A 19044-nucleotide genomic window follows, 5' to 3' on the forward strand; every position below is an offset into this window, starting at 1 on the left:
TTTTAAAATCACAAATTAAAAATTTTTGTGTCAAAAAAATAATACATATTTGGCTATCATAGTTGTGAAGAATGTCTGTTTGCACTAAAATCAGGAGTAGTTATTGCCAGTGAAACTAACTAACCAAAAAGTTAGTTTCACTAACCGCTGCTAAGCTAAACATAAGTATTAGGAAAAACTAATGCTAAACTGCTAATCACATAAAAACTAGAGAAAATTAACGCTAAACACATAAAATAACAGAAGCTAGCAATAAACCGCTAAATGCCAGGAAGCTAATGCTAAATTGCTAAAAATATTTAAACAATGGCAGAAGTTAACTTTAAGGTGCTAAACACATAAAAAAAAATAGCAGAACATAATGCTAACCATTAAGAGGACTGGATAATTGACATGGTTACAGATCTTCATGTCCTTCCAGCTGACAACTGGTGTGAGACTTTAATGTAAAAATCTCACATCAGTTGTCAGACTTGAAAACACCAAAATCCTCAGTTTCAGGTTTGGTGTCTGATTTTGCTACATACTTTTGCATCTAACATGTACAAATAGTTGAAAACGTGATGTGGCGGGAAACATTTTATGATAACTGGCTTAAAAGGCACAAAAATGGCGGCCATCTTGAAACATGTCCATCATTCTGACTTCACCATGAAAAGCATGCGACAGAGGGATTAGCATGCTAATCTTGACAGTAATATCCTGCTCCGCCTCACCTCCATCTCTCGGCATCGCTCTCTGTAGCCCTGGCTCTCCTTGTCCATCTCGATCATCTGCTCTCTGGTTCTCTTCAGCTCGTTGTTCAGCTGGGCGTTGGTCCTCAGCAGGTCCTCGTTGTTCACCAGCAGGGCGCGCATCTCGAACCTTCACAGGACAATCGGACCGTTACCGATGAGGTTTACGCTTCAGATGGTAGAAGCAGCAAATGAAACAATAAACAAACATGCAACTGCAACAGACAAAACCAATTTATTAACCAATGCTAAGGATTCCTAAAGTATGTTCATTGGACCACAGTCAGTGGTGCATTCCCACCCAGGTTTTAAAAGTAAGGCCTTAAACTCTCATAAGTTCTTTTTAAAAAATTACGTTTGCCTTAAATTCATTAATCACTGGTCTTAGATTTTATTGTAGCATGATTATAATCACAAATATTCTATGTAGTTACTTTTTCTCTTCTCTCAGGCAAAAGTTTGAGTCATCTTCACTGCATTCTGTGACTCAAGATGACTCAAGATGGTTGAGGCTACAGCTAACTGCTAGCTGCTAATATACCCCTGCTTGCCAAATAGCTAGATTTTTTTGTGTTCATTTTTTGTGGTCAGTGCAAAATTACTTCCATTTTGCTGAACGATTTCACTACTGAACTACTTTTGCTGCCAACCCATTCAAAGTTAGCGTTAGCTGCATTCTGTTTCAAAAAAACTTTTAAGCTAGGTGGTATGGAGGTTAAAGATGTAAGGAGTCATTTTCAACGTGAATAACACAAAGCTGCTGCCAACAGTCACAAACACACCCCAGAAGTTTCACTGATTTTCTATGTTTCATACAATATGATGTCCCAACAATGCCCAATATTTGCAGTTCTTATTTTTCCTAAATTTATTTCAGGGTGGAATTAAAAAAGGTCTTAAAAAGTCTTAAATCTGATTTTGTGGAGCCTGCAGATACCTTTGGTTCAGTTAAAGTGAACTTTGGTTCAGTTCGAGTGCATATGTGAACACCATGAGGACCAAAAACCACTCCAAAAGCAGGAAGTGGACTACAGAACAGGGCATTCTGGGTAATTTTTAAAGTTCGTCTTAAAACCCATTTATTTTACTTGGCTTTCAACACCAGCGGGATCTAGTTTTAAATTGTATATTTCATTTTTAAACTAATAGTTTTTATTTTTTTATTACGTTGTGTTTTAATGTACAGCACTTTGTATCAGCTGTGGTTGTTTTTAAAGTGCTTTATAAATAAAGTTGGTATGGTTTGGTATGACAGATGCTAGCTAGTGCTAGCAGGAGAAATGACTAATGGTCTTTAGCCAAAGAGAAAACCTAAAACCACTAAAGCCTGATGTTACTCCATTCGTTTCCATTCACCCCATACTTTTCCCCACTTGACCTCCGTTACTCAATCTAGCAGATTAATCTGGATTAAGACATTAAAGCATAAATAGTTGAAACCATCTCTGACGACGAGGCTCATCCGCTCTGACCTGATCTGGTTCCTCTCTTTCTCCATCTCGACGCTCTCTGCTTCCAGGAAGGCGTTGCGCTGAACAAAACACACAAAACATTAGAAATATTGTTTAATAATTCAGTCTGATAAAATCAGTTTTTTACTGGTAAACTCTGGGATTATTGGTTAAAGTCACAGCAGTCAGAACCTCATGGACCTCCTAGCTTAGACAAAACCAAACAAAATGTCTTTAAATCTTTAACTTTTATGCCAAATTTAGTCTAAACTGGACATTTCAGTTCAGCCCTGAGATTGCACACCTTTTCCCTACTAACTTTTTCTTCCGTCCACTCAACTTTCTGTTAATATTTGCTTGGAAAAAGAACTCAGAGCAGCCAGCATCTTGAATAACTATCTTTATGGCTTACTCTCTGAAATAAAATAAACTTTTTGGTATCATTTTAATTTATTCAGATGCATCTGTAGAACCAGATTAGCATTTTATTAATGTGAGGTTTATTTTTACCTTCTGACAGACGTCCAGTTGTTTGGTCAGTTCTTCTATGAAGTCTTTCTTATTCGGTGCTCCCAATGTGGCGGAGCGCATGCTGTAGTGAACAGGCGCCACCTGCTGGTCAGATGTGAACACAGTAAAATTTACTTTTTAGCCGCTAAATAATTTTTTTGTGTACTTTGAGGGTCTACGAAAAAAAGGTTGTAATACTATATGAATAAAGTAAAAATACAAGAAAGTCATAATAACAGATTAAAGATGCAGTAATATAAGGATAAAGTTGAATAATATGAAAAGATTTTAAGTGCACAAGAATGATGTCATAATATTACATAACAGTTGATGTTTTTGTTGAATGAACAAACTTTAAACATTGATTTTTTTCCATTTGCTTCCTTAAAGAGACAGGCGCGTGTTTGTACCGTGTTGTTGATCTCAGGCCTTCTCCTCAGGGTGTCGTAGGTGGAGAAGCGTGTGCGCTGGCTGGTCAGCGTGGACGAGGGCAGGCTGATGGGGCTGGTGCTGCGGCTGTTGAAGCTGTACAGGTTCATCTCTGAGGTGGCCGGAGAGAGTCCGCCCTGAACCTGGAGACAAACCCAACGTCATCCGCTGAAGCTCCGGCTCTCCGCTTCACACTGAAACCAGAAACGCACCTTGTACTCGGACATCCTGTAGGTCGGGGTGTAATCCATGGAGGTGGTCGTGGCGTACGGACTGTTGAAGACCCGGGGAGGGCTGTCGACAACGCCCGTCTGAAAACACACAACAGGCGTTCAGTTTACTGCCAGCAAATTAAAACAGAAAAAAACAAATTTTATGCAAACAAATGCAGCATTCTGATGTGGAGCTGGGATCAAGACAGTTATTACTGTAACAGGAAAAACGTGACATCAGCTGTGAATTATCGTTTCATTTCTGCTGAGTGACACATTAACGTGGAGATGGAGAGTTAGAGCCAGACTGAGAGAAGTTTGGTTTTAAAAATTACAAGAATAAAGTCAAAATATCATGTAAATAAAGTCACAATACCAGAAAAAGTTGTGAATATTGTAACATTTTATGATTAACAGAATTAATGAGAAAAAAGTCATAAAAATACAAAAATAAAGAATAAAGTCAAAATAATATGAGAACAAAGTCATAATTCCAGCTTAAAGTTATAATATTAATTTGTAATAATAGACTACAAATGTAATATTTCAAGAATAATCATAAAAATGCCAAAATAAAGTCATAAAATGACAAGAAAACTGCAATAAAAAAACTGTTCTACATAAATAATTAGTCTTAGCCTTAAGATGAGGACTGTTTAGCATCTTGTGAAATTATAGTTTGGTATCAGTTTTATAAACAGGAAACTCTTCATCTTTTAACACATCAACTAAATTATAATCAGCAGCAGGATTTTGAATATATTTTGAAGAAAGAAACACTATCCACGTTTTTCTCATTAAAACAACTTTTTCTTGTAATTTTACGACTTTCTTCTGCTAATATTATAACTTTCTTCTTGTAATTAAAAGAAAATCCTCTCAGTTTGTCTCCATTACTTCGTCGCAGTACGTCAGACGTGATTTTTGTAAAATAAAAACATTAATCGAAGCCGAGTTTCTGTGCTCTGATTGGAAACTGTGAGTCAGCCGACGGAGCGAAAAACCTTCAATCTGTGTTTCTTCCAGAAGGTGGCGCTGTGTATAAACTGGAAAGAAAAGATTAGATTGGACTCATTCTGCAACGGACAAGTTACTGCTGGAAGGTTTGGGGATAAATCAGTTAATCAAATAATCTGATTAATTATACAATATTGTACCAAGCTAAATAAAATTTTAAAAAATCATAATTTATTTATACCCGTTTATTTAAATAAAGGCGGCAAAAACTCTTATTTAACAATATTTAATAAGTTTAGAAATTTGTTTGGCAAAATACATTAAATAGACTTCATTTTTAAAAGTTTTTTAAATACCATTAAACTTGAAAACATTTACATCATAAAACAGTTTTTCTTGCGTTAAAATGTTTAGTGATAACCTTAATTCTATTCTTTTCAAATACTTTAAATGTTACAATTTTACCAAAATGTTCACTATTTTGAACTTTAAAACTTGTCACTCTATGCATCTACTTTTTTATGGTTTTCTACACGTGAGGTAAACAAAGTCCCTTTAAAAATAAAGTCTCTAAATCTCAACTTTAGTTTAAAAAGATATAGAATATTAAATAAAAAAAAATTTCTTCATTTTTAGGAGCAACTAATGCTTTAAGTATCATTTAATCTTCACTTTTTGAAAATATTAAATTACATTGTTTTTCTTTTGAAACTGATTTTTTATTTCATTATTGACATAAATTGTTTTCTATATATTTAAAGTAAATAAATTCCTTTTAAGCTGAATAGTAGGTGTCTAAATTTTATTTTTAATATTTGATATTTTTAATATGTGAGGCCTCAACTATTGCTAAATCTTTATTTTAAAAAAAACAGTAAAACTTTATTTTTTACATTTTTTGTATATTGTACATTTTGTTATTCATTTCTTTTAAGTTGTTTTCTATATATTTGAGCTTAATAAATTCCTTTAAAGATAAATGTTAAGGTCTCTAAATCTTATTGTTATATTTTTGAGGATTGAACTATTACTTAAGCTTTAAATTTAAGTCTTTTTATACCCAGAATAAATCAACTTCACAGCTTTTGACATAAATTCAAAACAGACCTTTAGATTTCTGCAGAGCAATTAAATCAGTTCCCATTTCCTCCATGTGATGGCGCTGTTAACTCTGGAATGACTGTTATCCCTTAGCATCTGGTTTCTATTTGGCCCAAATTTAATCTACCAAAATCCCTCACACACACACACACACACACACATTCTGGTCTTCCTCACTCACCCTGTCAGAACCGGTTTCCCAGTCCCGAGAGGCCAGGGACTCCAGGGACCCACGGAAGTTGTTCGTCCCCATCCGGGTGGTCTCCCATCTGGAGAGCAGGGGACTTTTGTCCCCGACCGACCCGCCGCCGCCCGGCCCGTTGGACTCCCTGCTGCTCAGCCCGTTGGTCTTCAGGTCGTGATTCATCAGAAGCTGGTACTTGGGGCTTGGGGTGACGATGGTGGTTCTGGGCGTGGTCGGCTCCTCCTCGGTCGGGCTGTCGGACTGCTTGCTGGAATCCATTTCTGACTCCTGGAGGACGGAGGCAGAGGATTCAGAGGAAAGATGGAGATGCAGTTGAGGAGTAAATCAAAAGATTTAAGGCGTTTTCATTCCACCATGAAGGAACGGATAAGCAAAAACAAGATTTGGAAAGTTTAAAGAGTTAATTTTTTGTGCAGTACATTACTCTAAAAACCTTTCATGTGTGGATACAAGCATACACAGTGGCATGCTCACCCTTTGGTCATACGTTTTCAATATTTCCCATTAGCTGCTTAAATTTCAGGATGACAGCAATTTTTCAAGATGGCTGCCATTTTTGAGCCTTTCAAATTAGTTATGCAAGACTGAGGTAGCAGTGGGGTAGAAGTAAGAAATACTGCCACCTGAGTTTGCACTTAAACCCAAAATAGCTGAAAACATCCACCTTGTTCTACTTTGTAGGGAATCAAAATATTGTCATTATTTACACTTTTTCTTAAATCAATGCAAAGAAAATGCAATCATGGACAAAACACTCCCCAGCCTTCTTGTTTACCACTTTGTTTGTTATTCTCCAATTTATTTTCTTATCCAGACTCAGAAATGAAAAGTTAATTTCTCATTTTTTCAACACTGTATGAACCTGCAGGTTTCTTATGAGGCAACATTTTGGGAAAGGTGACCTAAAGAATCAGGTTCATGGCCGTTTTTTTATTGTAGACCATCATTTTTCCAACCTTACAATCATCACACTTTGTGGAAAAGCTGGGAAACAGTTCAGAAAGCAAACAAAAACAGAAGCAAAATCCAATCAAGCAGATCCATTAGTTTAAATTCTTGTTTTGTGAAATAAAATCAAGTCATTATTTACATAAAGAGGAAAATTTGGTGCCTTGTAGAAATATCTTGAAGCTACTTTTGTCTCAACCACAACCTTTAGTGAATTTTATTGAGGTTTTCTGTAATGAATCAACATAAAGTTATAAAAAATTACAACATGGAGAGAAAATGATGCATGTTATTTACTAGCAAATAAAAGTCTAGAGTGTTGCGTCTATTTTCAGATTAACTGTGTTCAAAGCTTGGAACAAATTCATCCCACAGTTCAAAAGTTTTATGTCAATATTTCTCAAACATGCATCATTTTTATCCCAGTTATGTTTGTGTGGATCTGTCGGTGTAATTTCCAAATACATCAAAGCTTGTGGTTGTACCAAGACAAAATCTGAGAGTTAAAGAGGCAGAAGTGTTTTGTCAAGGCATTGTAGGAAAATAAAGAAATCAACGATGACAAAGAGGTTCAGTCGACGATTAAAAATTGTTGATGTGCTCTAAAGGTTTGAAGTGGTGCTGTGCCTTTAAGTCGGATCAATGATCATGCAAATCGATGTTTGATGAAGCGTCCAGAAAGGTGCAAAGTTCCCCAGATCGGTGCGGCTCGTCTGGATCGGATTTGATCCTCCTTCTCTTACCGATCCCAAGCCAGAGTCGGCCACCGAATCTCTACCAGACTTCGGAGTTTTCAGTTTGCTCGTCGTTTCTGAATCCGTCTTCTGAGTGCTGCCCTCTACTGGACTCTCAACGCTGGTGGTTATCTTCGTGGATTTGGCTCCCTTCTTGGTCGACTCCGCCTCGTTCTGTTTGGCATCTCTGGATGGAGTCGCCGTGATGGTGGGAGTCGAACTCCCAAGCTCTTCAACGGCACTCGGCGTGAAAACACTCAGCTTGGACTTGGAAGAGTTGAGCGACTCCATGGAAACCGACCTGAGGACTCGTCTGTGTCCAGAGAAAGCGCTCTGAGACGAAAACAAGTACGGAGTCGGACCGGAGAATCGACTCAGCAGGTCTTTGATGCTGTCGGCTCGCCGCAGGTTGGAACCAACATGGCCGCCATGTGGTCCCTCTTTACTGGGAATCTGGGAACTTACTGGCCGATGCTGAAAGAGGTAAACACAGCAACAAATCCCCCCACACAGCTGTTAGACAGGACTCTGATCCGGAGCCACACTCTAACCGATTCTGTAAATACACACACATCTGGTAAATATTACCCATCAGAAAGAGCAGGAGTAAAATATATAAATATGTTTCAGATTTCTGCGCAAGTTCATAAGCAAAAACTCAACCTGCTGACAAACTAATAGTAAACCAGTGAGTAAAGACATTTAGTAGAGGCATCACTGCAGTCCAGCACAAATGTAGCATCAACCAATCACCTCAAATTATATAAAATCCCAATTTCAATCTCAGCTTCTTTACCAGCTGTTGAATGTGGGAAGTAAAAGACAAAGAATCATCGATTAAAAATCCTAAATGTTTAACATTTTACATTTTCATACATTCAGCTACAGTAATGAATGTCTGAAAATTCAAATCCAAGTCAATAGTGTGAAAACTCTAATAAAACTTCATAATTAACTGAATCAGATGCTTTGGAGAAATCGATAAAAATGGCTGAAAAATGGTATAGAGTCAAACAGGAGCTGGAGGAAGGGAAGGATCTGTGATAACGCAGCTTTGTGCACTTAGGATGCATCACTGAAGGAACGGTCCAGCTATTTTGGTCACAAATATTTCACAGCAAAAACAATTTTATACCAACAACCAAAGTTTATATGAAAAGCAGTTTTCTAATTGTGACCTTTGCTTTGTGCTGTCAGACAGGTTGAATCTATATAAGTTGAGTTTAGTAAAACTGCAGAACAATTCACAATAAAATGATTTGATCCTTTTACTAGGACTGAGTGCTGCATTTAAAAAACTAATTACTGGTGTGTTGTGGTGGCGCAGGGGTTAAGCACAACCCACATATGGAGGCATTAGTCCTCGACGCGGCCGTCGCCGGTTCGACTCCCAGCCGGGTGACCGTTGCTGCACATCTTCCCCCCTTTGTCAATACCCACTTTCCTGTCAATTAACTATCAAAATAAAGGCCACTAGAGCCAATAAAACCTTTTAAAAAATAATTACGAGAATAAAGTCATAATATTACAATAAAAAAGTCGAGATAATACAGCAAATATGTTGTATGGTACAACTTAATTCTATTCTCATATTTGGACTTAATTTACATATTTGTACTTTATTTTCTTTACATTATAACTTAATTCTCGTATCATTGTAACTTTATTCCCATATTATATTTTTATCATATTATTGTGACTTTCTCATATTACAATATTTTTACTTATCACGACTTTATTCTCAAATTATACCAATTTTATTCTGGTAATACGACTTATTCTCATGATTAAATATTTTTTTCTTCTTCCATATTTGATAATCTAAATCTTTCTGTCCTTACTCGGGTTAGTTGTTTATAATATTTTTCTGCAAATCTACCCTCCTAAAACATGTCTCCTCTAAATGTTGGTGAAAACCAAGAACGATGAATAAAACAAACATAACGTCCTGTTATATCCCTGATATATGCCTGGGTGTTTATTTCAGTGTTAATAAAAGGCTTTTTCTCTGTGCATGCCGTGTTCAGTGTGTAGATGTTGACTGATAAATGCATTCATTATGACACACAGCCCAGAGTGTTGTGTGTGTTCCCATCCTGACATAAATCCCTCCTGAGAAACTGCAACATCTGCTCACTCATATGAAAAAATTCCCAGCCCTCCCCCCAAACACACAGCTTCCCACTTTCTCACACAAATAAAAAACAGATAAACAACACGGACAAGCCATGAAAAACAAAAAAATCCACTTAATTCAACAGAAATATGGGAAAAAAACAGAAAATGTCAACTATATTTTTTTGCCAGGAAAGTAAAGAAATCCTGTTGAATAAATCCAACTTTAATTAACAGTCATAACGAGGGAACTGATGCCACTTAGAGAAATGAAGTGGCGGATGTCCAGGGGTTTAACTTTCCAGAGTGGCCTTAATCCGGGGACTCGCCTGAGCGCCTCCCCCAGGGACGGAGAGCCGAGGCTGGGGCGGGCCGGCCGCCCGGGCCTGACGGCGCGGGCTGGCCGGGCTTTAGGATCACTGCTAATCACTCCGGTATTAAAATGTCCACAGGCCGCGGTGGGATTAGCTCCAAGCCGATGACTTTTAAAGTTATTATTTTTGCCCAGTGAGTTCAGGCTTCCCGAGCGCTCGAGTGTCAGAAACGGGCAGAAGCTGCTTGTTGTCTCTGCTCATGTTCAGAGCGCTGCATTATGAGTGGAAGCCAAGTTAATTTATATCGGAATATAGAAGACCACCAAAAATCTGGAACATTTTCATTCAATTTTCACCAGCGCCTTTTGCATTCACCATATAATTCCAGAAAAACTAATTCATTTAATGGAAATGTCAATTTTCAAAATAGTTTTGGTGCAAAGATGAGATGGGTTTTTATTGGCCTTATCCAAATTGGTTTTTCCTCATAAAACCAAAATGAAAAAAAAAAAATTCACATCCCACAAGTCATGATTAATAACAGAATGTTACTACTGGCAGAAACCACAAAGAAGGCAACAGGAAGTAGTAGGCTGATCATGTTTCTTAACAACTTATTCACGTGTGATTCTAACTTTTCTTATTTAGTGGAAATACCGCAAAACATTATTTGGATTTTAAAGCAATGGAATTACAGACACTCTAATCTTAAAGCGTATTTAGATAGCTAGCTTAGTTGGTGCTGGATGAAAACAGACATTAAATAAAAATGATCTAAACCAACACCTTTGTATATTTAAAAAAAAAAACTAGACACTATTATTTTCATAAACAGCAAAGAACATACTAGTACTCAAAACCTAGCGGAGTTAGCAAGATAGCTAAATGGATTAGCTGTTTCAAGCTAGTTTGATTTAATAATAGACAAAGAATTAAATAAGCTGAAGTTAAAGGACAAAAATTTTAAAATATTAATAAAAATTTGCTGTATAAGTAGAATCAGTAACTTCTTTGTAAAACAATAAAACTGATTTATAAAATGTAAGGCTAGCTGTATAGCTTGCTAATTAGCGGTTAATATAAAGTACAATAAAGAAAAAGGAAAATGACTAAAAACACAGAAATCATGTCCTGAAAGCACCAAATAAACAATCAAGTATGAGTAAACAGATAAGATCTCCAATAAAAAATAAAAAATAACCTGAGTTAAACTGACAGAACATAAAATGAGCTGAAATCGATTAGAAGTCGTCTGTCAGAGAAATGAACCGCATCGTTCAATAAAAACACAAACATCCTCCTGGCTCTTATTTCTGACTCTATTCCCTGCAGCCTCACTACAGTAACAAACATATGGCGATAAACAGAGTACCATCTGACCCACATACACAGCAGAGGTGCATTCTGGGAAACGCTATGAAAGTCTCGCATGCTTCAGGATAACAGTGTAGAGGAAGAGGATCTCACCGTCACGTCATTCAGCTTCATAAAGGAGAATTTATGTGGCAATAAAAGATCCGATTGATCAAATATTAAATTTACTGACATTATGAAAACAGAGGAGAAAATAAATGTCATGTTTTTCTTTATATTACTTCATCAATTAGTTTAAAATCTACTTTGGATGTTTTTTCAAAGCTCCTGTGATGTTTTTGACACACATTTAAGCTCATAATTATTCATACGCCTGGAAGATTCAACACCAAAATGTGGAAACATGCAAACAGCTGTTCAGTTATTAAAGAATGGTGGATCGTTAATTATTCAGAAGGCTATAAATACTTTACATTTGTTCAAATGTTTGTTTTTTTTGTCTCATTTTTCAACAGATTAAAAACAAAATGTCTGATTTTACTTTTCACTCAAGATTTATTACAATCACTGTAATTTATTTTTCTTAATTTTATTGCAATTTCTATTTGTTTTGTTGATTTTTTTTACATATAACACTGGAACTGAAGAAAAGGTGACGCCTGCTGAGCAATATTTCCTTTTTTACACTGAAAATTTACACATTTTAGGTGTAAAACCAAAGTTTTAGACCTAAAAATGGACTGAACCAGTAACAGCGGCTCAGCGATCCCCACCATGTTCCTACATCCTGGATGGATCATCGTTTTTAATTCAGTCCAGCCTAAACCCATTAGATTAACACGTAATCAAAATGATGTGATTATCCACAGTAACTGAATTATCTGATAAAGAGGGTCAGAGGTCACAGAGAGGTGGCGGGGGGGCTGCTCAGGAAACTCTCTGGTTTGTGAATAAATAATTTGAGGGGTAAAACCCGACATCTGTCAGCGTGTGAACCCAGTTTTTAACAGGATGTGACCCAATTCCCTCTGAATCCACACAGCGAGTGACTTCATGGTTTCATCACAGCTGAATTTTGATGAACATTTGATATAAATAAGTTTGTTTGTTTTTTAGTTTTCCACCATATTTTAATGATTCAGGTGTTTTATCCACTTTTTAAAGTGTTTCCAAGGCACAATCAGGTAGCTATGTTACCTTTAGTTGTTATAAAAATTATATGCATGTATGAAATGTGACTTAAAATAAATTTATGTTTTACATAAATAACGTAACACCTGGAATTGGGCCTCTGTCTCTTTAAGAAGCTCCTCTATTAACTCAATTGTTCATTGTTGATCGATTGTTCACCACTGTTTTCTTACAAATCTGTTCTTAAATGTATGGAAGCACATTTCTGTCAAGAAAGAACAAAATGAAGGCCCTTTATAGTAACTACAGTCATAGTTACAACCTTAAACTAAAATACATGACATTTATTATCACATTTATGACTTCAAAATGTAAAGTTATGACTTTGAACTCATACATATGACTTTAAAACATAAATTTCTAATTTTAAATTTGTAATTTTGACTAAAATTTGCAATCGTGACATTCAAACTCAAAGTTATGACAGAAACTCCCAATTTTGACTTTCAGAACTCCTGTTGGGCTTGTATTTTTTATTTTTTTACTTTCATGGCAGTAGTGAGCTTCCATACATTTCTCATAAAGGTTTTGGAATGGAGTGATTTCAACATTTCCAAATTGCTGGGGGGTTTTTTTTTGCCACCTGTTTATCATTTCACTGAAGTTGCACAACTTGAGTTTTGCATCTTTAAAAGCCTTTTTCTGAATATTAGAAAACTTTGCATTTTTGACCAAACTTTTGCCCCGTAGGAGTTTGGTGTTGCGTCACACTGTGCAGATGTTTTTCCAACACATCAGGATTGACTTTTGGGAGCGTGATATGAAGCATTTAGCAGCAGAAACGTCTTTTCTTTTGGGCAGGAATCCCAGGCCTGCTTGTTGCTGCCTGTCGGCTGTTTGCGTTTAAGCTCTCAGAGTTAAACTGTGGTGACACCTTGACAGCTTTCCTGTTATAATAAGACTCCAAACCAGGTTTCTTCCCTCATCATTTCCCGTCACAACTCTGTCAGGTTATTATGGGATGTTTTCTGTTGATTTTTTTAGGTGTGTGTGTGACAGACAGAGCCAGATGAGCGTCCAGATGTTTCCTCCGTCTCTCCTCCGACTGTCTGAGGAAGACTGACAACAGCTGGACGGACGCCAGGCTCAGCGCAAACACAAAGAGGCGGCGGCCATGTTGTCATCCTTCATCAGCAGCTATCGGTTATTTCTGTTCGCTCGTCAAACGATTAAACGTGTTTAAATAAAAACCATCCCTGAGAAATGGGTTCAAAATGAGCGAAACAGTTTTACATCAAGTTACAGAGCAACAGATTTATTTTAATATCTGCTGAATTCAAAAGTTGTTTAACGTGGTTTACTTCCTAATTTATTAGAATAATAGTAGCATATTTAATATTAATTTCACAATATTTGAAACAGTGATTTAATGAAGTTTCTTATATAAATGTATATTTGAGGAAAACGTTTTTTTTGTGTCACTTTTTTAAAGTTCAGAGTTGGAAAATTTTTTGCCATTTTGCTAGAAAACTTTGTAGAAAACTACAGAACAAAAATTTACCTTTTTGAAATCTGCACCTCAAAATCAACCAAAATCTGAAAAAACTAATAAAAACCAAACAATGTTAACTAAAACTAACCGAATTAGACAAAAAGTCCAAATGAAATAAAACTAAAACCCTTTAAAACTCTTGTAACCCCGAGTGTTGCAGGTTAGAAAATGTTAGTTTTTAGTCTTTAACACTTAAATCCACCCTGAAGATTCATCTGAAGTTAAACGTTTAAAATGTTTTAAGACGTTTTTCTGTACCATGTTCTTCTTTTCCAGCTCCGCCTCGTTCTTTCCTTGCATACTTTCTTCACCGCCTGCACAGATGAACGTTTTCTCTCCGTCTGGCCTGGAAAAGATGGATAATTATTCATCCATCAACGATCAACAGGGCCGGAACAAGCCCGTATGGGGCCCGAAGCTGGTTTCATGGGGGGCCAACATACCAACACCAGATGCTTTATCATCCTAAGCCACTCTGTGTTTGTAGCATACCTGCTAGCATTAGCTTCATTTGTAATTAGCTTACATTGTACCAGAGTTATTACAGCTCTTGATTTTAGCTAAACTAAAAATAATTATTTGGATTTTGAAATTTAAGGTGCCATTTTGTTTTTTTTAAATCTCCTCATAGTTTGGTGCTCATCTCTGGTGGATCCAGCTGGTTTTACCTGTGCGCTCGGCCGATGATCTTCTCAGTGAAGCAGGTGAGTTTGCGGCTCTCTTCCTGGTACCTGTGCAGGTCGAGGGTCAGCAGGTCACGGAGCGCGCTCAGTGCCTGCTCCTGGAACACCAGCTGTTCAGACCGGATCAAACGATCGGCTACGACGGCGTCAAGCTTCTGCAGAAACACGAGGAAATGGAAAACATTTTCATCAGGCAGCTGCTGAGAGGAGCTACGACGGATTATTAGGGAATAAATTATAATATCAGAATATTTGATGAAAAAAGTTGTTTCAATAAGAAAAAAGCTAAAAGTTATCAAGTCATTTTATTCTCCTGCTACTTTCACATCCTAACATCTTTTATTCTGAAATCAAACGCGTTTCCTGTTTCCTGTGATTGTTTTTCAAACTGTGGACTCAGAAACGAATCAATGAACAGATTTTGCTCTTTGTAAGGAAAACCTTCTCCATGATTCTGAATCGATGCTGATCTGCTGAATGTTTCCTCAAAGTGACGTCTGGGTGTTTAACTTACGGCGGCCGTCTGAAGGCAGGCGTCGCTTCTTCTTCTTCTTCTGTCTGTTTCTTCTTCTGCTGAAGGTCGGGCGGCTCGGCTGTCAGCTGCTGCAGGCGGCCTTCGATCCCACACAGTCTGGAGACAAAAACACATTCAGAGTCCCTCCCTGCTGATTTACAACTATCACAACAGCAGCACAGGTACGGACCACCAACACGGCCAAAACTAATAACAGCTGCAAAGATTTATAAAGAGGAAAATGAGATGAGTACTACTAATGTGGCCATATTACGAATAAAGACTACAGAGATATGTAAATAGTAAAATAAATCAAGTACAAATGTATGGAGAGCCAATACAGCCAAAATTAACAACTTCAGAGCCATACTCATAGTAAATGCATGGAAGACTAGTACTGCCATAATTAAATGCTACAGATGTAGCAAATGAGTACTAAAAGTACTAAAAGTATGGGGCACTGATAGAGTCAAAATTAATAAAGGCTTCAGAGAGACATAACTAGTAAAGTACAGCTATATGTATGGAGGACTAATACATACAAAATGAATAAAAGTTACAAAGTTACAAATTGTAAAATAAATTAAATACAAAACAATGGAGGACCAATACTGACAAAATTCTTAAACAGAAAAAAACTAATATTTATATGAATTATTTTACTTACAATTTTAAAACTTGTATAAATAGTTAACTTGTTTCTCAGATTTGTACCGTTTTATGTATTGTACAGATTTATTGTCTCAATTTATTTCCCTGTTTTGCTTTTTTTTTAATTTACAAAAATATTTTTTATATCTGGAAATATTTAGCCTGAGTTTATTTTTATAGCTGTACCTTTTTTATTTCTTCGTCTGCTCATTTCTCACATTTATCCCCAGACTTCCTCCCATGTCTCTGCTCTTTATTGTTACATCTGCTTTGCTGCCAGATTTAACTGGCTTTCATTTATTTCTGTATTTATTTTCATTTTGGCTGCTTTAGTGCTCCACACAAACTGGATTGTTCTTCTGGAAATCATTCAATATTCCAAGATAAAACAGAACAGCAAATATTTAGGGAGTGAAAAACGACGAAGCTTTGCAGAAATGTAATTATTGAGCAACTTGTTCAACACATATTTCAGTTTTTTTTTTTTTTTTTTTTTGGCTGTTTGAGTAAAAACAAGTCTGAAGGAATCTGTTTGTTCCGTTTCACCCCAGAAAACCCAAAACCAGCTGATCACCGAAAAACTTGATTTATAATAAAAAATATTGTGATTATTCTCATTTTTCTGCTTTAAAATGATGACGGAAGCAGTGAGTGATTCCCCATCTGTCCACTGGGAGGCACTAGACCTCTGTTAGAAAGCATCAGAGGATCTGAAGTGTTTAGTTTGACGAGGCTTTGATGAAGCAGGCGAATCATTTCAAAGAATAAAAACACAGAGAAATAAATTTAGCTTAAGGAGGAGAAGCTTCACCTGAAGAGACGGATTTAATTCATGATGTAGAGCAGAAACACAGAGATAAACTGTTTTAGTCCAGAAATTAGATATTATTTCTAATTTTTTTTTTTTAAATATCCATTTTTAGGGTGTTTAAAAACATCAACATTTAAAAATAATTCAGATCAAATCTAATCTGTGATCCTTCAGAGAAAAACTGATGAAGTTTCTGTTTTATTCCCATATATTTTCACTGATTTCACTTCTTTACTCCTGTGGTGTTGAAAGGAAGCCCGCAGCATGATGCTGCCACCGTGAAACAGGTTAGTTTTCATGCCATTTTAAAATTTCATTTAGCTTTTACTTCAGATTTTGTTTGATGAGAATCATTTTAGGGGGATAATCACGTTTTTACCCAGAATTGATCTCCGTAATTCATTAAAATGCTCAATAATACGAGAAATAAAAGCGTAAAAGTTCGTTTACAAACACAAAAGTGAAACATTTTAAATATTACAGTAAAATCTGCCGTTTTGTGTGAATCTCCTTGTTGTTATTCAAACGTATTTATTGGAGGAAACCAGGACGAATCGCCGGGGAAACGTCCCGGTGGACCGGAACCAGAACCTGACACACTGCCGGCGGATCAGCTGACGTACGGAGAGCCGTGAAGACGACACAGCGCTCCCCGCACCAGAACCTGCCGGGTTTTTATCCCCTCATTATTTCACAACCAGAAAAACCCGAGTCCAGGGCCGGAGCCACAGGCTGTGGGGCCCTGGGCTGGAGGCTGGGATGGTGCCCAGATCAAAGCTTCAGCTAATGCAAATTATAAATTATTACGATACATCAGAGAATATAAACTGATCCGTGAGAGATTTAATACCAGAAAAATGCAAAACAACGTCATGAATTTCAAATATTGATTATTTATATTCCTAAAAATCATAAAATATTTTTGTAACTCACTTTCACGTTGCAGGTTTTGATGCTCAGCTCTGATTTTTTTGTTGTTAATTTGGTAGTTCAGATGATTTCAGATTAACTTTAATAATTTAGAGATCCGGTTGCAAAAATAATCGTTTCTGTGTTTTCATGTGAGCCGCTTCCATTTTTAAACTACAACGTTGTAGCTCCATATATTTCTCTCTCTACGGGTGTTTTTCTGCGTCATTCTACGGAAGCACTACAGCGCCACCGCCTGGCCTGGCTGACCTGGCGGTGTAGTTCAATAAAACAATCATTTTTTGAAGTGGATTTGTAATTCATGCATCGTCAGCAAAAACTAAATGAAAAATGTCAGTTTTTCTTTAAAACCATTTGCTGAATCTTAAGTTTCCCGTGAAGGTCGGTGAACGGAGGCTGAAGGTCAAACCCGTCGGGTTCTGGTGGATTTACGAGGCGGGTCCAGTGACGGTTTATCTCACGCTGCAGCAGGTTCAGCGGCTTTTTCTCCCGTCACTTTCAGATTTACAGACGAAACGCTGATCTGGCAGCTCAGCTGGGACGTTTCCAACCTGTCAGTCGGCCTGTTGCTGTTGGCAGCGATGTAGTCCCGTTGCATAACCGCAGCCTGTCAGCGGAAACCATGGCAACGCGCACAGTCGTGATGGAAACTACGCCTCTCCTCCGCAAACTTCTCCAGTTATTTACATGCAGAGGCAAATTAAAATAAAATAAAAAACCCCACTTTACAGTTGATTAATGTTTGCAGCTGGACTTTGACTAGGCCACTCCAGCAGTTTTTTTTTCTCCCCAACAACCCAGATTGCATCAAACCTGGACTCACATCCGACTCTAGAAGGCTTTGAATGGACTCTGATAGAAACCAATAACTTCAAGGCTCTCTGGCTGCCGAGCCCACAGCATCATTCCTCCTCCACCGTGCTTCATACCGTGTTTGTCTCAGCTGACAGCAGCAGAGAGAGGCCGAAAACTGTGGGCTCAATAATCAGCAAACAAGAGAAACTAGTCGATTTACTTCAGATTTAAAGGATCAGCTGATCAGACGTCAAATCGTCCAGCAGCAGATAAATCAGAGATAAGAATCTGGACTCTGATCTGAGTTTAAAGGAGAGGGTGTGTGTGTGTGTGTGTGTGTGTGTGTGTGTGTGTGTGTGTGTGTGTGTGTGTGTGTGTGAGCCGCCACACCTCGATGTGTTTTGACTCGCCTCTTCTGAAACAAAGGAAGGAGAAACGGCGACGTGAGAGAAAAAAACCGAGACGAGAGAAAATCTGGTTCTGGTTCCGACAGCAGAAAAGAGATGAGCTCAAAACTAAAGTTCACATCTTCATCAGCACCAGGAGGAATGAAATGATGCGTCTGTAGCAGTAGAAACGTGTCTACAGAGACAATCAATCACACAAGAACCTGAACATGCGAAGAAAATCCAAACTCAGGATGTCAAACTATGTGGGAAAAGTCACTTCCTGTTTGGATATTTAACGTTTTTCACTCTAAAAAAAAAGTGAATCAAATCAAATCCAAACCCCTTCATGCAGCTTCCAGGTCATTTTAAGTATCTGAAACCCGAATTTCCAACAATCTAAACCGCAACACACCAGTTTGTTCTTTTTATGAACATATTGACTTTATTTTGAAAGTCCAAGTTGAAGCCTCTTCCTGTTTCTTCTTAATCAATAAAAAGCACTAAAACTCAAACTCTACAATATACTTGGCTCCATGTTGGATTTATTTAAAAAAAAGAAAAAGA

At 37.2% G+C, this 19044-nt stretch overlaps 1 protein-coding gene across 1 annotated transcript in view; it reads right to left on the reverse strand.

Moving 5' to 3' along the window:
• The window catches only part of LOC103460411 (uncharacterized), a 34994-nt gene that overhangs the window by 4909 nt on the left and 11041 nt on the right, over window positions 1–19044 (reverse strand). The window contains exons 4-15 of the mRNA XM_081613914.1: window positions 18482–18506; window positions 17793–17903; window positions 14905–15021; window positions 14376–14545; window positions 13966–14053; window positions 7291–7755; window positions 5576–5866; window positions 3337–3435; window positions 3106–3267; window positions 2696–2797; window positions 2207–2265; window positions 717–864 (exon numbers count right to left, since the gene is read on the reverse strand). Coding sequence (XP_081470040.1) covers window positions 717–864; window positions 2207–2265; window positions 2696–2797; window positions 3106–3267; window positions 3337–3435; window positions 5576–5866; window positions 7291–7755; window positions 13966–14053; window positions 14376–14545; window positions 14905–15021; window positions 17793–17903; window positions 18482–18506 — 1837 coding nt within the window. The remainder of the gene's footprint in view (window positions 1–716; window positions 865–2206; window positions 2266–2695; window positions 2798–3105; window positions 3268–3336; window positions 3436–5575; window positions 5867–7290; window positions 7756–13965; window positions 14054–14375; window positions 14546–14904; window positions 15022–17792; window positions 17904–18481; window positions 18507–19044) is intronic.

Source organism: Poecilia reticulata, chromosome 12, assembly GCF_904066995.2.
Source record: "Poecilia reticulata chromosome 12, P_reticulata-male-v2, whole genome shotgun sequence".
Taxonomy (NCBI): domain Eukaryota; kingdom Metazoa; phylum Chordata; class Actinopteri; order Cyprinodontiformes; family Poeciliidae; genus Poecilia; species Poecilia reticulata.